General features: G+C 35.3%; 2 protein-coding genes across 4 annotated transcripts; one reads left to right on the forward strand and one right to left on the reverse strand.

Moving 5' to 3' along the window:
• Positions 1 to 1,631: 1,631 nt before the first annotated feature.
• On the forward strand, positions 1,632 to 12,407 carry LOC111781338 (retinal-binding protein). 3 transcript variants are annotated; one of them, XM_087119962.1, is made up of 16 exons: positions 1,632 to 1,954; positions 2,095 to 2,131; positions 2,578 to 2,705; positions 2,789 to 2,921; positions 5,395 to 5,551; positions 5,663 to 5,741; positions 7,606 to 7,646; positions 7,794 to 7,910; positions 8,060 to 8,137; positions 8,852 to 8,896; positions 9,565 to 9,616; positions 10,304 to 10,378; positions 11,647 to 11,694; positions 11,800 to 11,835; positions 11,978 to 12,052; positions 12,143 to 12,407. In XM_087119962.1, the coding sequence occupies exons 3-16, from the start codon at positions 2,637 to 2,639 to the stop codon at positions 12,212 to 12,214; spliced, it is 1,077 nt and encodes a 358-aa protein (XP_086976088.1). In that variant the 5' UTR covers positions 1,632 to 1,954; positions 2,095 to 2,131; positions 2,578 to 2,636; the 3' UTR covers positions 12,215 to 12,407. The 3 variants fall into 3 exon arrangements, with proteins under 3 accessions (XP_086976088.1, XP_023517640.2, XP_023517641.2); XM_023661872.2 differs by lacking the exon at positions 2,095 to 2,131 and having other exon boundaries at positions 1,632 to 2,052; XM_023661873.2 differs by lacking the exons at positions 2,095 to 2,131; positions 7,794 to 7,910 and having other exon boundaries at positions 1,632 to 2,052.
• LOC111781339 (bifunctional protein FolD 1, mitochondrial-like) lies at positions 12,364 to 17,595 on the reverse strand. Its single transcript, XM_023661876.2, has 6 exons — positions 17,240 to 17,595; positions 14,772 to 14,968; positions 14,292 to 14,608; positions 13,734 to 13,970; positions 13,461 to 13,628; positions 12,364 to 12,852 (listed from the first exon to the last, which is right to left on the reverse strand). The coding sequence occupies exons 2-6, from the start codon at positions 14,950 to 14,952 to the stop codon at positions 12,682 to 12,684; spliced, it is 1,074 nt and encodes a 357-aa protein (XP_023517644.2). The 5' UTR covers positions 14,953 to 14,968; positions 17,240 to 17,595; the 3' UTR covers positions 12,364 to 12,681.
• Positions 17,596 to 21,717: the final 4,122 nt, after the last annotated feature.

The raw sequence follows: 21,717 nt of genomic DNA on the forward strand, positions 1-21,717 counted from the left end.
TTTAAATTTTAAACAATTATTTGAAAATTTTATTATTTATAAATTTGTCGTCACGATTTTGTTAAATTACTAATTTCGTTTTACAGTGATAGAAACGTTACAAGTAAATTTGGAATATAGAACAAGCTCGGTTGAGGTGACTTGGGGACAAAACGAGTTGGGCCAAAACAAATGACATTTGGGTTAAAACGTCACATTGATCGAGGTTGGAGTGAATTATAGTGATTCTAAAAAAAATCTACTGAGTAAGTGACTCCACTACTAGGGCCGGAAGGGTCGAAAATCGCGAACACGTGCAAATATTGTTTCATACTTGATGGGACCTAAAATCATTTATGGGTGGATTTGGATACATAGTACTTCTAGACACGATTTTATGCACATGCACATAAAGTTATCCAAAAAAGTAGCGATATTGACGTTCTCTAGCCTTAAGTACATTAGAAACGAAGGTGAAATGGTTCAAAATGGTAGAACAGAACAAAAAATAGCAATCAAAGCCGACTTAGCAAATAGAGTCGAGGAGAGTGGTTTCAAACAGTGCACGAGGGAATCAATTGGATCAAACCCGGGGCAATAATTTTTTTTTGATATCATTAACTGAAAGAAAGAAAAACTCGTCCACAGTAATCTCTTGCTACAAATATGGCTCGTCGAGATAATCACACGAAGAAAAATATCTCTGTCCTGATTTTTAAAATACTGTAATAGTCCAAGCCCACCACTAGTAAATTTAGCCTCACGTTTTTAAAATGTGACTACTAGCTATAAGTTTCCACACTCTTATATGTAATGTTTCGTTTTCTCTCCAACCAATATGGGATTTCACAATCCACTCTCTACGGGGCGAGCGTCTTCGTTGGCACACACAACTCGACTACGAAGGTGAAAAGACGGGATCTATTCCGATGAAATGCTATTGATTTATTGGATGGAGTGCGGGGTAGATGCTTCTGACCGAACCGCTCTCTGCTTGCTTCACCCAAGAAGTGAACAAGAATGCCTCGATAAAGAGTTCTATGATCTCGACTAATTTCCAGTCAGTAGTGAAAGATTCAGTATTCAATCTATCCCTTTCGTTCACCCCTCCTCCTGAAAGCTTCGCTAGGACTACTTTACGACGACGAACGACCGCCCGTAGGGGGTTTACTGCACAAGGCCCCCGCAGAGGACAAGCTTGATCCCAGCGAATATCAGATGCTCAGCTCTGCACCATTTATAAACAACCTAAACCCACCGCTAGTAGATATTGTCCGCTTTGGTCCATTACATATAACCGTCAGCCTCACAATCTTTAAAACACATCTACTAGGAAGAGATTTCCACGCCCTTATAAGAAATGTTTCGTTCCCCTCTCCAACCGATACGGGATCTCACAAATGTATTGAGAGAAATGGGATAAGAGGCTTGAACACGTTGCCCGTGCCAAAGACGACCCAAATTCTAATTAGTTGACTTATTTAAGGGTGAGAGTAAGTGCGGCAGAATCGTATCGCTATTTTTAATTTTTTTTTTTTTTTTTTTTTTAATAATGGAGTTGAAATAATTTGTAAATAGAAAAACATACGAAAAAAAAGGGGAAAAAGTAAACGACATGTCGATAAGATGATATAAAAATAGTCGATTGATGACGGTGGATTGATGAAAGAGCAGTTTTGTAGCGGAGTAGAGCCGTCTTTTTGTTGCTCTACGACTCCTTTGACGATCAAAGGCTACCAGAAGAGCTACTCGGAGAATTCCTTCGACGGTGGAAGTTTTCCGGTGTGCTAATTTGCTTCAACGATACGCAAACGCATCTTCTTCCGCTGCAAACAATCGGAGGAGGAATTTTCAGCGGGGAAAACTTAAACTGAGATTTTGAATCGGAGAAGAGAGACAAGTTAACGGCGGAAATGGCTTCCATGGAGGGTCTGGTGCCAATAACCAGGCATTTCCTGGCTTCCTACTATGAAAAGTACCCATTTACGCCTCTATCTGACGATATCTCTCGCCTCTCAACTGAGATGCTCGCCTTGGCGAACATTTTGATTGATGAACTACCGCCTACTCCAGGTTTCGCCATTGACTTGTATCTTAATGCGTTTTTGTTTGTAGGTTAGGGCATGATCTCGCTGGTTGCTGATGGTTTGAAGTTGAGCTTGTTCTCTTTTAGATCTCTGCTCCTGCTTTGTTCCTTAATGTGATTTTAGAGTTTATTTGCAGTTCTCGCATGTGTTTGGCTTGTTATGCTTTTAGAAGTTTATTTTAGTCTATGCTCGTCTCATGATCTCCACCATTCAAGTTGGGCTCTTGTGGATTACGACTTGAAATTTATGTTTTTGATCAACTATTTAAAGAAACGATATGAAAAGATAATTGAAATTTAATTTTATTATTGTGTACGCAGTCATTATGTCACTGAAGTTGGTTATAATACAAAATTATACCTAGATCTATTTCGTGACCAGTTCAATTGTTTTCACCTTCTTGTTTACTCTTTGACAACGATCATCATATTGGACGAGTGTTCGCTGTTAACCACTTCATTTTAATTACTAATTTTTTGTGTTTTTCTTGTGGGGATCATCCTCATTTCAGAGGAAAGCACCCTTCTTGATGAAGCAAATCAACCTCCTCCTCATAAAATTGATGAGAATATGTGGAAGAATCGGGAGAACGTGGAAGAAATCCTGTTTCTGCTTGAAAAATCTCGTTGGCCTCAAGAGGTAAGATTTGTGCGCCAAACATGCTTATGTACAGAAGTCCTAGCGTTGTTGTAGCATAACTTATTTATATGTTTACATTGCAGGTCCAGAAGGAGTCTGCAACTGGCGAGTCTGAACTTGCTAATATTCTAGGAAAGCTAGAAGAAAAATTGAAGAATACCTTAAAAGTGTTGGTGGATTTCCAATCTAAAAATTCTGAGCACGTGTTCAACACAGGTTACTTTTCATACATCATTCATTATTCAAGAGGAAGTCCTTTTGAAAGCGTATCTTGTCTATAACGTTTCACCTATCATTTGGTTGATTTTTTTGATATGTATTGTTATTATGAAAAGATGTAGTTTGGTTGGAGATTGTTGATTTTTCTATTTTTTTCTGACCAATAAGGAGCTGTTGTATTACAAGAACTGAACAAGAGGAGAAGGAATTTGTAACCAACACTAAAGGAGATATTAAAAAGGATATCCAATTGGGTTCAAGCCATGGTAGCATCTAGGATTTAAGTATCCTATGAATTACCTTAGCAAATAGCAACCAAATAGATTAGGGTATGATAGTTGTACTATGAGAATGGTTGAGGTACACACAAGCTTGCTTGGACACCCATGGGTATAAAAGAAATAAAAAAGGGATATCCATCTGGTTTGATAGAAAAATGGATAGTGGATTATTCTTGGGGAGCTCTTTGTATAGTGGGCTATCTAGAAGCCAAAAGGAAAATTATAGCCCTCTGTTTCACTTTCACCCATTATCCTTGAGATCCCAAAAGCTTGGCGTTTCTTTCTAACTAAAGGCATCATCAAAATGTAATATTGGCGTAGTACAAACAATTTCCAACTTTCTGGAAAACATCTATCCAAACCATAGTTGAAAGAGGCAGTTTGTTTCTAGTAGTACTCTAAGACCAAAAACTACAGAAGTTCTTTTCCAACATGCATATAGCTTTGCATCACCTGAAAAAGTGATTTTGAGACTTTCTGTCTTCATGCATGGTGTGGACTAACTAGTTGAAAGAAATAAATTAGAATTCCATTTATTGGATGATGTCTAAAAAACTGAATTTCCTTTGTAGAGGGACCACAAGCAAATTCCGATTTTTTAGATCAGAGTTGTAGCTGAAGGCTAAGAATGTTTGGGATGCCCGGAATAGTAGCTGCAACTTTCTTTTATGATATCTCTTTTATATATATATATATATATATAGAGAGAGAGAGAGAGAGAGAGAGAGAGAGAGAGAGAGAGATGGAGAGGAAAGTTCTATTAGAGGCTCTGAGTGCAGGAAACTTTATAACGAGAGAGATCATTGAGTTTGGAAGCTGGACAGTAGCGGCTATGTCCATTGTTAAGTTTCGCTTTTCTTGTTTAACTCTAGGGAAACCAATCCTCTCACCACATTAAGTTTCCTTGCAGTCTCTGGGTTCTTATGAAGTGTATAGTTTTCTTTCAGTCGCTAGCTTTTGGAGTTCTGAATAATGTTAATAAATTTCAAATCAGAAATCCTCTTGCTATCAGGGAAATTGGGATTGTCTTTACAGAAGTAATCGGGAAAAAGCAGCCAATCTGTCTAGATCTTGCTTGTTTATGGGGGCCTCATGGTCCAAGTTGTTGGATGTCTTTAGCTCACCGTTGGCTTTTCCTAAATATCCTGAAGACTTGTGTTTCAAGGCTTGACTATTCAGAGGTCTAAAATTAACTAGAAGGTTTCCTGGTTGATGCATTTGATTTTTTCCTATCCACAATTAAAGAGATTACAAAAACTTCTCCAATTGTGCTTTATTTTGGAACACTTGATTGGTGCATTACTGAAAGAATTTTCAATGAAATGGTGTAAATGCATTTGTGCTACTTGGAACACTTGTTGGAGAGTAACAGAGAATATTTTTCAAAAAAAAGGAGAAGTCTATATTGAATATGGGATGTTAGTTTTAATCCTCTTTTTGGTGCCTTAAATTTAACCGTTTTGTTATTATTGCCTTTCTATTTTGATGATCAATCAGAGATTGTTTTTGTAACTGCTAGATACTTAGATGTGCACTCTACCTTCTCACACAATGAATTATTTTGTTTTTTGTTTAAACTAAAGGTGCGACCTTATTTTGCAAGTTTAATTTTCTATATTTTGGACAATTGATCATCATTATGTGCTTTTGTCCGCCGAAGATCATGTTTAATATAGATGTACTTGAGAAATTTCCCTTGTTTTTTTAGCCTTTTTGTAGCCTAGAGTCTTCTCCAATTGTTGTAAAACCCTCCAACAAAAAATATCTTTTTTTGTTAGAATGGCTGTTGGGGAGTTGTTTTGAATTTTTGTTTCTGTCTCTACAGTTTCTTTGAGAATTATGATTGGGGTAATTTGGTGAAGGTTTTCCTGTTCGCAGTTAGATTTTCATTTGTTTCAACCAATACTTCAAAAACGTATTCGAATTTTATTCATGCTTTTGGGGTGCAAAAGATCTGAAGTATTGTTTAGTGTACCTTTGGCTTTTGAGGTTTTGACGTTCCTTTTTTGTTTTTGGGCTTTCAATGGGGTGTAACCGTAGATTTTTCTGGGGTTCTTGGATGGCTGTTCTGATTTGTGTTGGTTTCCTTTTCGTACACTTTTTTGCACCTTTTTTTTGTAATTCTCATATTGTATTCTTCAGAAATTGATATACTCAATTGTTTCTTATAAAGAAAAATATATTTGCAGTAATGACCTACATGCCTCAAGATTTTCGAGGAACAATAATTCGTCAGCAAAGAGAGCGATCAGAGAGGAATAAGCTAGCAGAGGTTGATGCTTTGGTTAATTCTGGAGGAAGCATACGTGATCGATATGCCCTTTTATGGAAACAACAGATGGAGAGGTATCTTTTGTTTGATTTAATTTCCTTCATTCTGGCTGAGGTTGTAGACATTCTGGCTGAGGTTGTAGGTGGGTTTATAATGAAGGTCGTAGTTATTGATTACTATTTCAGGAGGAGACAATTAGCACAGCTGGGTTCTGCAACAGGTGTCTACAAAACCCTCGTGAAGTATTTGGTTGGAGTTCCAGAGGTACAAACATCTATCACCTAGGAAATCCGGAATGTCTTTTTGCTTCTGCCTAGGGTCCTTTGAAGTATATTTTAAAATTTGAGGAGTTGGTTGCCGATCAAATCAGTTATAAATTGGGGAATGGTTGCAATATTTCCTTTTGGAATGATGTCTGGCTGTTAAGTGAACCCTTGCTCATGCCTTCCCTCGCTTATATGGCCTATCCTTGAGGGAACAACCTTCCGTTAGTGATTCTTGGAAGGAAGATGTGGAAACACGGCTTTTGTTCTTAAGAAGAAACCTTCTGGAGGCAGAAATTGAGGATGGGCTGTCTTCTTTAATACCCAACAGAAACTCAGACAGTTCCCTTGAACCTTTCCTCCATGGGGCTTTTTTTTTTTTTTTTTTTTTTTTTTTTTTTTTTTTTTTTTTTTTTTTTCAGTTTTAAGATCAAATAACAGAGGAAATCTTCGAGCAATAGAACCCTCCCCAACCCAAGAGTTGTTCTAGAATGAGACTCTAGTTCCATTTCCCCCATTGTAACAAACACAACTATGGATCAGATTTTGGCAATTCAAAATAGATTTCCACTGGCCCGGATGTGGTTGCTTCTGAGAACACTGGTTTTGTTGTCAAGTGTGAGTACCTATATTTTGCATCAATAACCTTGCTCCTAAGGGTTTTTTTTGTCATGATTATATCTCCAGATCCATTTAGCTATTTATGCCAATTTTTTATTTTTCAAACTATACAATCCAAGACCACCATGCTCCATTGGTTTCGTAACGTTCTCCCATACTAGGTGATGTGTTAAACTCTCACTGTTCCCTTACCTTAGAAAGTTCCTAACTATTCGCTCCAAGGCACTGGACACCTTGGATTGCCTTGGACACCTTGGATGGCAATGAAAAGATGGACATGTAGTACAATGATTCTCGAGGAGGCAATATCAATGATCGGCTGTAGAATTCCATCGTTATGTCAAAATCTCTTCTATTGGATGTATTTTGTGTGGAGAGACGATAAAACAGTGGATTATATTTTCTTAAATTTTCTTGTAAGTGGTATTTTCTACTGTAAAATATTGGGATTTGGTGGCATTTTCCTAAAACTATCGAAGAAATCATGGACCAATTTGTGTGCTGATCCCATTCAAGGGATTTTTTTTAAGCCTGTAGACTAATGCCATAAATCTCTTCTTTGGGAATTGTGGATGAAAAGACAAACCTAGAAGAAGAATGTCTTGACAGCACTTCAAATAATATTCAGGGAAGAAAACCCCTGTTAGAAGCTAAAATCTCTCTGGCCACAACCCCACCATTACCATCTGCAAAAGATCAAAGAAAACCCAAACACTGTAGAAACGGTGACGACTTGAAAAGAAAAAACCGAAATAAGAATGGAAGGATCTGAAAATCATTTTCAACCTTAGAGTAATTCCAGACTTAAAATTCTACCCACCTGTCTCCAAGACTGTTTTGTAGAGGATAATATCTTTTTGGAGTGTGCTAACTGCTAATATTTTAGCTACAAAATGAAATTATGTATTAAGATTTGTGTAATTACCTTCCTTTACTAATTTCTGCCGAGCAAAGCACTTTTATGTAAGCTCCTTGGGTATTTTGAGGTTGTCTACTCTCTTTTTTGAAGTTTTTCATTGTTAATATATATTGTTTCCTATCAAGGTTTGTGTGTGTGGGTGGTTGGGTGGGTTGGGGGGTTGGACATGAGGGTGAAAGAGAAAGAGTGAATGTCAGATGTAACTAACTAGCAAAACAGGAGAATTTATTCATATAGAGGCAAAAGAGAGTTCTGGAAAAATCTTAGTTAGGTTGGGAGCTTCACCGTATGTCATGGTCTGTAATCTCATCACTTTCTAATGCAGGTATTGCTAGAATTCATTCAGAAAATAAATGATGATGATGGGTAACTTCTTTCTCTAAGATTTATCTAGTTTTAAATTCAATTATTATAAATAACTTGTTTAAAGCAGTCCCATCCTTGCCTTTTCAATTGAGAGTTGTTGAGCTTTTCAACATACTACACTTTAGGATAATGTATGAAAATCAACAGGCCAATGGAAGAACAACGGCAACGCTATGGACCACCTTTGTATAAGCTTACAACAATGGTCCGCCTTATTAGACTCTTTATTTCATTATCATGGAGACGCTTTGATGCTAGGAAACTGTATGAAATCCTTCTTTTCATGTTACAGTTGTTCCTTGAATTGTAGCATTTTTATGTAAGGGGTAACTTATTGTTTCTTTTTCCTGTTGAGGGAACAAACACTCTGGTTCTGTTTTTTGCTTTGATGGTTTCTTGTGGTTATTGAGCAGAAGGGATCATCTTGCTATTTTGGAACAAGCCGTTGATGTGTATGCCTCTGAGCTTGAGAGGTTCCTCGTCTTCATTCGGTAGTATTACTGTCTCCAGCATAATTAGCTTCCTCAGTACGTTTAGTCCTTTTGGGTAACTTTGAAGGTCCACAATGGGTTGCATCTCATGGATAGTTTTCATTGATTATTGATTTGAAACTTTCCATCATGTGCTTTAAACGTTAATTTCTCTTCGAATGCATAAATATATTGAAATTATATAATTGAATATTTATTTTGGGTGGGGGTGTTGGGTAGAGTGGTATGTCTTGGTTGATTGTATGTCAAAGGTTAATTCTTGAATAAATGGATAAAAGAGGATGTATTGTTCACAATGTATGGTGACATAATATTCTACTGGAATTCAAGTGGGCTAAAATTTGAAGGAAAAGCTGTATTGGTTCGAAAAATGTGATTTTGCAAAGAATTATGTTTTTTATCCGTCCTAATTACTCTTGCAATGCAATTGACTTTAGCTGGGAGGCTCATTTGCAAATCGTACGGTTGTTGGTTCTATTGTTTATTGGTCCTTTTGGCTGTCTTTTTCATAGTAGTAGCTATTCGAGGGCTCTTTTATCCTAAAGAGAGAATTAAAAAGGTCTGTCAAGATTATTGTTTCTGTCATTTATCAATAGAATGTGTTTCTGTTTCCAAAAAGATAATTTCACATAAGCTCAGCTAGGCTATTGTATATTGTAGTTTTGGTTGTCAGTATCTCCATTTTTTTATTGATTTTTGGTCCTCATTTTTCAGCGAGGTTTTCAACAATGCTCCATTCTTTATTCCAGCGGATGTGAGGTAATTGACATTTTTATGTGTATATATCAATAGGTTTTCTTCTAGAAAAGGATGCTTTTGAATCTTTTCCACCATTGAGGCCCAAATGGAAAGGCTTCTTTGCTTATTGCTGACTAAAGCTCAACTCTCATCCTTTCCAGCAACAATTTTGATACTGACCATGGAATATTTGGATTTATTAATATTTCATCGATTGATGAAAATATATTAAACAAAGAAGAAAGAACACCAGAGGATTAACAAGGGCTGGGAAACATGATCCAACAATGAAAAACTGCACCCCAAAAGGAGCCGAAGGGGACCTCACCTAATGGCCCAGGAAATGGCTCCCGTCTAAGAGAATAGGAAACTTAACGAATAATTACAGAAGTTTTCGGACACATGATGTCCAAAACAAGACATTAAAAGGACCAAACCTCGTCCCTTGATCTCTCCATGCCCTTAAAGAATATTTTATTACTCCCAATCTAAATCTAATCCATAATGTTAACACCGGGCGTGAGACCTGTCACACAGAATTTGACCTTATTTCAAAAATATGATTGTTGCATAAAATCAATCGAAGTTAAAAAGTTAAGTGTTCTTATTTACTTTCTACCAATCTTTTTGTTTCGCTCTCCCTTTATCCATCCCTATAATCATCTGTCCGTCCGTCAATCTCTCTACAGGAAAGGTGATAGCTACAAAGAGATTAGTGTTCCAGCTGGAAAGACTTATGAGGTTTATTTTTTCTTCAGCATTTTCCTTTTATTCTCACATTTTTCTTATTTTCCGATTCCATCAGTATTGGATTCTTTTCCCTGAGAAAAATAGGTAATAATTTATTAATTGTCGTTTAAAGCATTCCAGAAGTCAAGGGTTCCGTAGAAGAATGTATTTTAAGTTTATGAGTTTTGTTCATTTGGGTTTCTGATATTAATTTATCACTATTCTTATCTTTTACTCTCTGTTTGATGTTGGTGATATTCTGTCCTAGTCCAGATGTTAAGAAGTTTGTAATGACATCACGTTTTTTAAAGTTAAGTAGAGAAACTCACTGGTTAATAAACTTCATATTGGATACACAGAAATGGATGCATATTTATTTAGTTAGCATTGAGCTTGATTTGCTTTTTATTTTTAATTGATCTTTAGGTTGGTTGTTGAGAAAAGAATGCTAAATTATTAGCAGTGTAGTTTCATTACACAATTTAATCACCCAGCTCGCAGTAATTTGTAAAAATATTATATCAAATTCTGTTGGATGCTTCATATATATATATATATATATATATTTTGTATTTTTTGGCTTGGAACCTGTTTTATATATTTTCATCTGAGTGATTTTATTTTTTTTTCCTGTCATTTGCTTTGATGATATTTTTTGTTCAAGGTATAAAATATATTAAATATGGATTAATTTTATAGGTTTCATTAACTGTGGAATCTATCAATTCATATATTGCCTGGGATTTCTCGTTGGTTCAAGGCAAGATGAATATGGTACAACTTCTAATTCCCAAACCATCTTTTGACTTGATTGCATCTTTTCTTTGTCGCATAGTTAATGCTCTCTAGGCATCTCATTTTATCCTGAGGATATATTTGTTAAGCCTTATTTATGTTGTTGCAGAGTTATTTTTGTTTTCCTCTAGTTTAAAATTTAAGTGAAAATTTTATTCTCTTCATAAATTCATTCTAGCATTCATCTAGTTATTATGTTCTTGGCAAGTTTCGCATTGCTAATGAAGCTATTGAAAATTACAAAGTGCTTGATTTGGATGGATTATTGTTAAGATTGATTTTTGAAAGGTTTACTGTCATATGGATTGGGTCTTCTAGATAAGGTTATCTGAAAGAAAAGCTTGGGTTATTAGTGGAGCACTTGGATGAGGAATGAATCTTTAATTAACTTGTTAGTACTGAGAGTATCAATTAGGTGATCCTTCATCTCTTTTCCTTTTCAATTTTCATCATGGTTTGTCTTTATTGAGGAATACATTTAAATCAAAGCCCTCAACAATAATCAATCCATCGTATCTAAGGTTCTATAAATTGCAAATGCTATTGGATTTTCTTTTGCAACTATTCATTAAATTAACTCCCCAAAGTTCTCTTGGATTGGAGCCCCTCCCTAGCTCATTAGGCCTAGTCCTTGTTTGGCTCTTTTTGAGCTGTTACTTTTGTAGATCCGTTTTTTTTTTTTGGCAAGTGTTGGTGTGAGATCCCCACATCGATTGGAGAAGGGGACAAGTGCCAGCGAAGACACTGAGTCTCAAAGGGGAGTGGATTGTGAGATCAAACATCAGTTGGAGAAGGGAACAAAGCATTCTTTGTAAGTGTGTGGGAATCTCTCCCTAGCATACGCATTTTAGAAAATCTTGAGGGGAAGCCTAAAAGGAAAAGTTCAAAAAGGACAACATCTGCTAGCGGTGGGCTTGGGCTGTTACAGTTGGCCTTTGTATATTCTTTTATTTCTTTTCCTCAATGAAAGCTTTGTTTGTAATATTGATGTATAGATATATAGATATTTATATGCTCGCTTTTCCCTTTGGCCATTTTGTGCTTATGAACAATTAAGAATATAACAAAACAACGACGAGTTTCTGGAAAGCTTATACATTGTATAAATGTATGTGTTTTTAGTTCAGATCCACCAGATTTATGTTCTTTAATGTGGCTGGTTTACGCCATCATATAGTCATTTTGGTTGAACGATCATATGATCATACGTTCTTATTGAAATGGAGTTGCACTTTATGCTTGCTCAGGACATTGGATTCAGTGTGGAGTGTGAAAGCCCTGGTGGGGGAAAGACTGTAAGTTGATTTTCTTCCTAGTTCCTACTTTTTCATTTTTCTGATTATTTAATTTGATCATCATTGGTTCTGCTTTTCATGGGTTTCGTACTGTTTTTCTTGCAGTTGATATTGCCACACAAACGTTACGAGTCTGATCAGGTGAGTTTTATGTTAACATGCTGTTGATGTGAGGTCGAGAATTGAACATATTCAGCTTTGCTCGAATTGACAATAGGCTACGTGCTGTTGATTTTATTAAGCTTCGAAATTACTAACATAAATTGGTGGGAAATGTCATTAGGGAAACTTCTGCACTTGCATTGCTGGGGACTACAAGCTGATTTGGGACAACACATATTCAACCTTTTTTAAGAAGGTAACCATCTCTTTCCTCGAGTTGCCTTGACGCTTCTTTTAATCGAACACGACTTCGAAAGGATTAACAGTTGATTTCTCACCATGCTAGGTTGTGCGCTATAAGGTCGACTGCATACCTCCTGTGGTAGAGCCATTGCAAACTGCTGCAGAAGAAGATTAAGTGTCTCGAGCGGTCACTTCACTCCATTGTAGACAACGTTTTTTAGATTGTAACATACATTCATTGTTTTTATAGTATCTTCGTCTTGAAGTTTGTGTTTGTTTGGTTCGCACGTGGACTAAATCTTGTAAACAATGCAACCAACCAGGTGAAAGGAATTGCTGTAATTAAGGAAATATGTCATTTAGTTACACGATCATAGCATCAAAAATGCTTCTAATCCTTCTCTAGTTGATGAAAAGCACTTTTTATCCTTCATTAAAAGTGGTTCGTTTGGAATGGGATTGTGATCTCTCTCAAGTGCAAATTCACAGACATATGGAATGAGCATGGAAACCCAGACTTGTTCCTGTCGTTTTCTTCGTACAACAAAATACAGTTCAAAGATGGTCGTTTATGAACATCGAACCGCATCAAAGGAAACCAAAACTGCAGAAGAGTGCCATTATGTAGGAATAACATAAGGTTTAGGTAAAACTATACGTTCGCTTAGCGGATTCCAGTGTGTTGAGTAATAGCATAGCAACCGTCATTGGTCCGACTCCACCGGGAACTGGCGTAATAGCAGATGCCACCCTTGATGCCTCTTCATAGCAAACGTCTCCAATTAGTCGGTACCCATGCTCGCTGCTAGGATCCTGGCAATCCAGGGCAATGCAGAGTTAGATCTTTGTTACAGATTTTAAAAAATAACTACAAATTCTAAAAAATGAATTGAAATTTGAATAATTAACTAATTGATACATCATTCTATCCTTAAAAATCAGGCCCGGGGCTAAACGAATTAGATAGGACTTGAAACTAATCATCGAACAATAATTCGAACAGTTCATTGTACTTCGATTGTTGAAATCCATTGTTAGTAAAAGAACACTGTTCTATTTGTTATGATTAGTTCATGGAAGTGATGAATTTGTGTAAATAAATTCAGGTTAAATTTTGCAAATAAGCATATCAAGAAACAAGTCCACATGTCCAAATGTATTAATAAAACATTAATTATTAGCATTTTTTTAAAAATAAATAAATAAACCTAACTGAGAATTTTAAAAGATCAAATAAGTTTTTTTTTTTTTTTTTCAGTTAGAGTAGGTGGATTCGAACCTCTCCGTCTATCTTTTTGGTAAAAAATATATGCCTAAATCAGTTCGACTAAGTAAAAATTATCTAAACCATTATAAGCACTTTCTAATTCTAATTCAATTCAAGGAGGTATTATAAAGCTATATACTTTATAATTAATTACCTCAACTGGATTTGTCCCCACGTCAATAACCACTGCACCAGGTTTTAGCCAACTACCACGAACCAGATTAGGGACTCCAGCAGCAGCAACCACTATATCCGCTTCACGAGTAATCTGTTCAGGATTCCTAGTAAATGCATGCACAATACTGACAGTGGCATGGTGCCTCTGCAAGAAACCAAAACAGAGGATATTTCAGTACTAACATAATTCTAGAACACTAGTGACAATAGTGTGTTTTGGACATAAAAGTGAATGTATATACATACATACCTGCAACAGCAAGGACGTGGGTAATCCAACAATATTACTTCTTCCAATCACCACGGCCCTCTTCCCGGAGATTTCTACACCGGATCTGATCAACAGCTCAATGCAGCCTTTGGGAGTGCAGGGTAAGAAAAGTGGTTCCCTACCTCTCATAGCAAGGTTCCCCATGTTAAGTGGATGAAAGCCGTCAACGTCTTTTTCTAGGCGCACAGAGCTTAGAATTTTCCCCTCATCCAAATGCTGTTCCGAAATATCAAATTGTCAATCTCTATATTCCTTAAAATCCAATGAGTTCTAAATTCGTGTTAATAGCAAAACATGTCATCTACAGCAACTAACATGTCAGGCGATTCGCAAAACATTTATGTCTTGCAAGAAAAGAACCATCCCATGCCAAATCTAAGCTACTATGGCTATGCAGACAGTGAGGAGATGATAATGGATGAATAATGCTTCCCCAGAAACCAGAACCCAAGAAAGATGAACATCACGATCATGTTAATGTATTTAGATTGAAATGTGCAAAATTAAATGTAGTCATGGTCCAGTTTTAGAAATTACTTGAGGTAGAGGAAGCTGCACAAGTATACCATGAATAGATGGATCTTCATGAAAATGTGACAAAACATTAAGAACTTGATCTTCAGTACAATTGTCGGGCAAAGAAGAAACCTCTGACTTGATTCCAGCTTCTTCACATGCAGCTATTTTGTTGCGAACATAAGTCTGTGAATCCCTTCTTTCGCCAACCATGATTACAGCCAAGCCAGGAACCTTTCCCATAGAGTTCTTCATCCTCCTCACCTCACTAGTTATTCCTGATGTAATTTCATCAGCGATCACCCTACCATCAATTACTGTTGTACTCTGCGGGTCATCTGCTAGTAACATTGGATCAACAGACACCAAGCACACCCCGATAAGAAATTGTTCAATGATAAACATAATAATATAATAAACCTGTATGGTGACACCACCTGGGTTTGAACTGGGGTAAAGGAGATGACAAGCAAGGAGGGTTGCAGAGAAAAGGTGACATACCATACGATGTAGCAGTGGAAGAATAATCAAGACAGCTTGAACTATTCCAAATATCAGGAAAATCAATGGATATGAGAGGTGGAGACAATAAAATCTGCCGGGCATCTGTTGTGATTCTTCTTTTCATAGCTGCAGATGTAAGTAGGACTCTCCTGCTCAGACTCTTGTACAATAACGCCATGTGTACACAGTGATCACTGTCACAATTGAAGATAGTTAGCATTAAGGTTGTTAGTTATATACATATATTAGCTGATGAGTAAAACAACTAGCAAGGTTAAGATAATTTCCAAATAAAGATTTCACAGAAGAATTTCTATCAAGAACACAAATATAACTCATCCAAATTTTGATTTATGAGATCATCTTTCTTCTTCCATTGTCTATCTTTGCATTTATCTCATGCGATCTTCAAGTAGGTCTCGTCTCAGCTTCTCCAATGGCACCCCCAAGCATCAATTCATTAGTAAACCAAATTGCAGTTATAGCTAACATATTTTCATTAATATGACAAGTAAATATTAAACCCAATAGCATAAACTTGTCAAGTACATTGGAAAGGCTGTCACGAGAGTAGATTCAGTTGGTTTCCACCAAGAACTTATAATGCCCTTCATAAGTCTAAGCAACTTCCTTCAGCTGTGGCCTGATTTTATGATAGCTTGATTTTAGATCCAATTTCGAAAAACAAAATAGCACCATATGTTTACATCTAAAAGTGGATCTATTATTGGGATAGGAAATGTATTTAAGTGGGGTTTCTCGATTGAGCACTCAATAATCTATTTAAAATCTTGAGCTGCCAACTTCTTTTTAACAAATAGGCTGGGCTAGCACAACTGCTACAAATGCAAATCCTCCCCAATTTCAACATCATATTATGGCTCTCTACTAATTGGATTGCCTCTGTTTCATCTAACTGGCCCAACGAATTGAGCACCCACAACAACATTTGTCTCCATTTTCAGCCCATTTTCAAAGCTTCTCTCAAGCCAAGTATATTTGACAATAGCCCAACCAACATTCTGACTTACTATATGTACTCCAGCACACTTCCCTCTAGATAGACTGAGAAATAATTTTACATACATCAGTCCTTCCCGTGTCACCATTTATACATCCAACTAAACCATCCCAATTCCTCTCTTGCCATAAACTACACTACAGTTATATAACTAACCATCTTGACATGCCAAATATCCCGTGCTTCCTCCTTGCATGCTAAAACTTTTTTGGAGGCTTACTGAAGTTTCCAAATAAGTTTTTAATGTAAACATGAAGTTCAAAGTTGATGAATTTGATAAAAGATATGAGATAAGAATCGGCAGAAAAATATAATATTAAATTTTCTCCAACAAAATATATCCAAACTTATGGACTGTATTTCCAGTAAACTTTTGTCCTTGCAATCCCAATGGACACTGTCAGAAATCCTCTGTCTCGTTGTGAATAGAGTTAACTATTGTATTAACACGAGTAAAGAAAAAAAAAAGTTTCTCCACGGGAATCCAAAAGAGGAAGTATGTATGGCCCCTCTTCTGGGGCTGAAAGATCAATCTGCAAAAACAAAAGTGTCTGTGGAAGTCTCTCTTTAATTAGAAACTTCAAGATCACAGTTAGAACAGTATACTGAATCCATCAAGGAAATGGAGGACAGAAAATTTAAGATAGATCATCAGTGGTTTCGGTTCTACACACACGTCTATTAGAACATGATGTTCTACCCACAAAGAAAGGGAAGTTAAGATATACAAACCTATATAGAGCTATACAAACCTCTATTTAAAATTTACAGCTCACTTAACTCATAGTAATGTACTAGACCCGTACTTGGTATCTCTTACAAACATGTTTTTCCCTTCAAAGGAGTCAGACCTAGACTAGGATACTCAGCAATGTTTCAGCTGCTCAATACAAAACATCAAGTGGAGGCCCACATTGGAAGGACAATAATAACACTCAACGAAAACCTACTACTTGTAATGTGAAGGACGAGTAAATTCAAATAGCTTCCAACCGCAATGGAAGAATGAGTAGAATTAATAGACACAAGCCGACGATTGTACATCATCGGGAGTTTCTCACATATCAAGTCCACAATTACAACTAAATGAGTAGTGGTCGATGAAATCACCATTCTTCTTTCTCATCCTTTTTCTTATCACTGTCAACTACAATGTCAAGATTCATTCTCTTCTTACCATAGTTAACTCGTTCGCTAAATCTCTAATCTATACCATTTTAGTATTTTACTACCAAGAATCATTTACTTTAGAAAGCTAAATTTGAACAAGTAAACCGAAAGGAACACATCACAATAACAAGCACCAAGATCATAATAGCAAATTATCAACATCTTCAAAAAGAAAATACAAGAAACGACGAAGAACGATTACTGATCATAACAGACCACAAAAAAGAAAGGTAAAGACATACGACAGCGAAGGAGAACGCCACAGAACAATTACCTGAAGGCAGCTCCGGCGTCAAATGCTCAAATGTCCTTCGATTGAAATCTTGTAGAATCAAAATCAACGGACTACAGCACTGCCATGACCCTACATCAGAAAATTTTATGAAAGAATTCGTTCCTCTCGCATCTTTGAGTTAAAAATCGTTCCTCCATCGCCGCCGCCGGATTCCACCACCGAGTTTATCTCCTTTGTTGTACTGAATGGATCGTAAAATCGAAAGAGCGATGCTCACTGAACCAAGGAAATCAAAGGATTTGGCTAGGGCATTGGCGCATGAACTTTTTCTCCAAATTGACAGTTCCAAGGAAATGGAGCGAACTACAGAACAACACTCAGCTTTCTTTCGTTTTATTAGACTCACCTTTATGATTTAAGCTTTCTTATGAATATTCTAATTCGCTCAAATAATATAAATATATTTAAAATATAATCATAAAATTTATAAAAATAGTTTTAAAAAAATCGAAAAATATTAAAAAAAAATTCATTAATACATATTCATTTATAAAAATTAAAAAAATATATATTTTAAAAATAGTATTAACCCCTTAAATTATTATATAAAATAAAATTTGAAAGTTATTTATTTATAATCAAATAAATTACAAGAATATAGAAATAGTAATAAATTATAAATACAGGAAAGATACTTATGATAATTAAATAAATATCTAGATATTTGTCTATAATAAAATATTACATATGATATATATGAAAAAACTATAATTTAATATTAAATATTTTAAACCCTAAATCTTAATTCGTATAAATATCACACTACCACCGTCGTTTGCTTGATTCATCATAAACTACATAGTAATCTTATACCATTTGTAAAGTCCCACAATCACGAGACTGGAATGTCGAATTCTAAATTACGAGTGTGAGATCCCACATCAGTTGGAGAGGGGAACGAAATATTGTGGAAACCTCTCCTTAGTAGACGCGTTTTAAAAACTTTGAGGGGAAGCCTGATAGGGAAAGACGAAAGAGGACAATATCTGCTAGTGGTGGGTTTGGACCGTTACAAATAGTATTAGAGTCAGACACTGGACAATGTGCTAACGAGAACGCTAAGCCCAGAAGGGGGCGGTGTGCCAGTGAAACGTTGGACCCCAACCCTAAAGGGGGTGGATTGTGAGATCCCACCTCAATAGGAGAGAAGAACGAGCCTTAGCGAGGACATTGAGCCCTGAAAGGGGATAGATTGTGAGATCCCACATCGATCGGAGAGGGAACAAAACATTCTTTATAAGGGTGCGGAAACCTCTCCCTAACATACGCGTTTTAAAAACCTTGAAGGGAATCCCGAAAGGAAAATCCCAAAAATGATCATATCTGCTTGTAGTGGACTTGGGTTGTTACAACGAAGCTCAATCATAGCAGTTCTAGCCAAAAGCAATAGCTTTTTGAAATTACACTAATTAGACCATACCGATTCTCGAACCGTAATTATTCTGGTCCTCAAAAGAAGGGAGAATATGATGATATTGAAGTTGGGATGAAGGTGAGGTTAATTTACCTTAGTGGCTTCCTTTTTACCCCTAGAGAATGGTAAATATTGAAGGTAAAATGTTTGTATTGAATGAATGGATAATAGAAGATGCTCCAAGTGACTCATGCATGTTGGCCCTAATGGAAGAAAACGACATCGTTTCAGAGACTGTCTTCCTTTTCTTGTTACCTTCTTCAATTTTCTTTTTGTCCTTTGCCTTTTACCTTCTTCTTTCCATTTCCTTTCACTTATTATTATCTTTATTGGTAATATCATGACTTATTATTATTATTACTAAAAATATAATACTCCGGAAACCATTTATCCAATCTACAAATAACTTATTTCGATGGCATTAGAGACCTGATTGAAACGAAGATTCAAGCCGAGAGACAAAAAAAATATGTTGAAAGGTATCCGAGAATAATTATACCACCCCGAACGAAGGAGAATCTTCGTTTAAACAGATAACGGGAAGGAAACGAGAAGAGGTTTCTCTTAAATGAGGTTGAAGACGGGAATTATATTTTTCATCTCTATCTCCGTCTAATTCTCCCGTCTGCTATGTTGCTTCCATTTGTTGAAATAGATGGCGGAGTTTCCTCCGTCCCTATCACGCCCATGGAAACCTCTAGATTTGACAGATGATATAATGGTGCATGCAAGTTGGTCTAGATTAATACTAAAGCCGAATTCGATGTCGGTCATGTGAAAAACTTATCCAACCTAGACAAACTCACGATACCCTGAAACTCGGGAGCTAGTCGGCCCCGGTAGAGTTTATTCGACCAATTTTTCAGTCTCCCGCACATCGAGAGTCGCACTAACAAATAAAAGTCGAAACCAACGAAACAAACTCAATTCGTTCGGTCAATTTGGTCGATTCTTCCTTGACTCCGACCCTTATCCAAACCTTTAAAAACCCTAAAAGGCAAATCATAGACTCATGAGTACCAAAAAGAGAGTAATAATAGAGAGAGGTCCACACATGAATCTTCGAGGAAGAAAGGCCAAATGACGTAATAATAAAGCTACAAATGAATCCACCCGATTTGGTATTGGATGCCTCGTTAGGAAGCACACCGGTCGTTATGTTTTTGGCTGCTAACTCGTTGGCTCAACTCCATTCCCCTCTCGTCTTTGTCTTCGGAATTTTTTAAGTATTGTTTATACATTTGCCTTTGTTTCCTTCTCTAAACCCTTTTTCTTATTCGTTCTCGTATTATCTTCCATCCCGAAATGTATCCGAAAGAGTTCATTAACCTAACCTCAAACCTAGTCTTATATATAGAACGAACCCACGATAACAGCTTTATTCACTGAATGATTGGGAAACCCGAGTAAAGGGGTCTCAAAATTTTCGATAACAAGACACTTCCTGTGACACCCGAGTAAACGAGGGGTACATGAATGAACTGATAACACATCCGAATGAGAGGGATCCTAAGGATAGAATACCTAAAAAAGCTTAAACAGGGTACACGTTCTTCTTCAGTAGCTCAATCATAGAAACTCCATAGTTAAATGAGGACCAACATCGAGTATCCTCATTGTCACACCGCTCAGTGTCGGGCTCTAGTATCATTAGTAACAGCTCAGACCCACCGCCAACAGATACTGTCCACACCCTTATATATGTTTTATTGACTTGAACGGATACGAGATAATTAGAATTATTTTTAAAATTATAAAAGCTAATTTGTTTATAAGAAAAGAAAAAAAAGGTAATTAGAATGATTTCACATGCAGAAAAGATCAAGAGGAAAATGGCGAAAAGAAAATGGGGAATAGAAGCAAAAGGTCAAACACAAAGGCTTCAATTTCTTTTTTGGGGAACCGCACAATTGACAGCTCTTTACCCCACGCCTCGGTTATACCGCCGCCCCTGCTTCTGCCCTGCCCGGTGCCCACCGCACCTCCTTTTTCTCTTATTTTTCTCAAATTAATACAAAATAATTTTAATTTTTACCTTTTATCTTAAAAAAAAAATTAAAAAAAAATCCACATAAATATTTAAAAATATATTATTATACGAAAATTATTAATATTTTTTTCAAAAAAAAAAAAAAACTATTTTAATTTAAAAAAATATATTATTACTATTGATTTGGACGAAAACTATTAATATTTTATTTTAAAAAATATTTTGATTTTGGATGAAAATTATTAATATTTTATTAAAAAAGAGAGACTATTTTAGTTTAAAGAATATATTATTATTGAACTATTAATATTAATCCATCAAAATTATTAATATTTTATTTCTAAAAAAAAAAGATATATTTTAGTTTAACAAATATCATTTAAAAAATATATTATTATAGTTGATTTTGGATCAAAACTATTAATATTAATCAACGAAAAATTATTAATATTTTATTTCAAAAAATACTCATTTAGTTTAAAAAATATATTTTTTTCTTTTTTTTTTTAAAAAAATCAAATATATTTTACATTTAGTACCATCTTCCAAAAATATTTACGAATTTTTAAAATTAATGCTAAAAATATTTTTAATTTTTTTTTTTATATTTAAAAATATTATTGAAACTTATTTTATACCAATTATATTATTAGACAAAAACTATTAATATTAATCAACGAAAATTATTAATATTTTATTTCAAAAAATACTACTTTAGTTAAAAAAAAAAATATCTTTTTTCTTTCATTTTTAAAATATTTCAAAAAATATTCTTTTAGTTTTCAAAAATTTTCTAAATACTTTTAAATTTTTTCAAAAATTTTAAAAATTATCTTTAAATTTTTTCAAAAAATTTCAAAGAAATTTATTTTTTTTTTAAATTAAAAAAAAAATCAAATATATTTTACATTTAGTACCATCTTTTAAAAATATTTATGCTAAAAATATTTTTAAATTTTTTAAAATTTGAAAATATTATTGAAAGTTATTTTATACCTGATATTTTTACCAAAATAATTTTTTCCCCTCCATTTTTGCCCTCAAATTATTTTT

Source organism: Cucurbita pepo, chromosome 19 (genome assembly GCF_057944985.1).
Source record: "Cucurbita pepo subsp. pepo isolate OVF chromosome 19, ASM5794498v1, whole genome shotgun sequence".
Classification (NCBI taxonomy): Eukaryota; Viridiplantae; Streptophyta; class Magnoliopsida; order Cucurbitales; family Cucurbitaceae; genus Cucurbita; species Cucurbita pepo.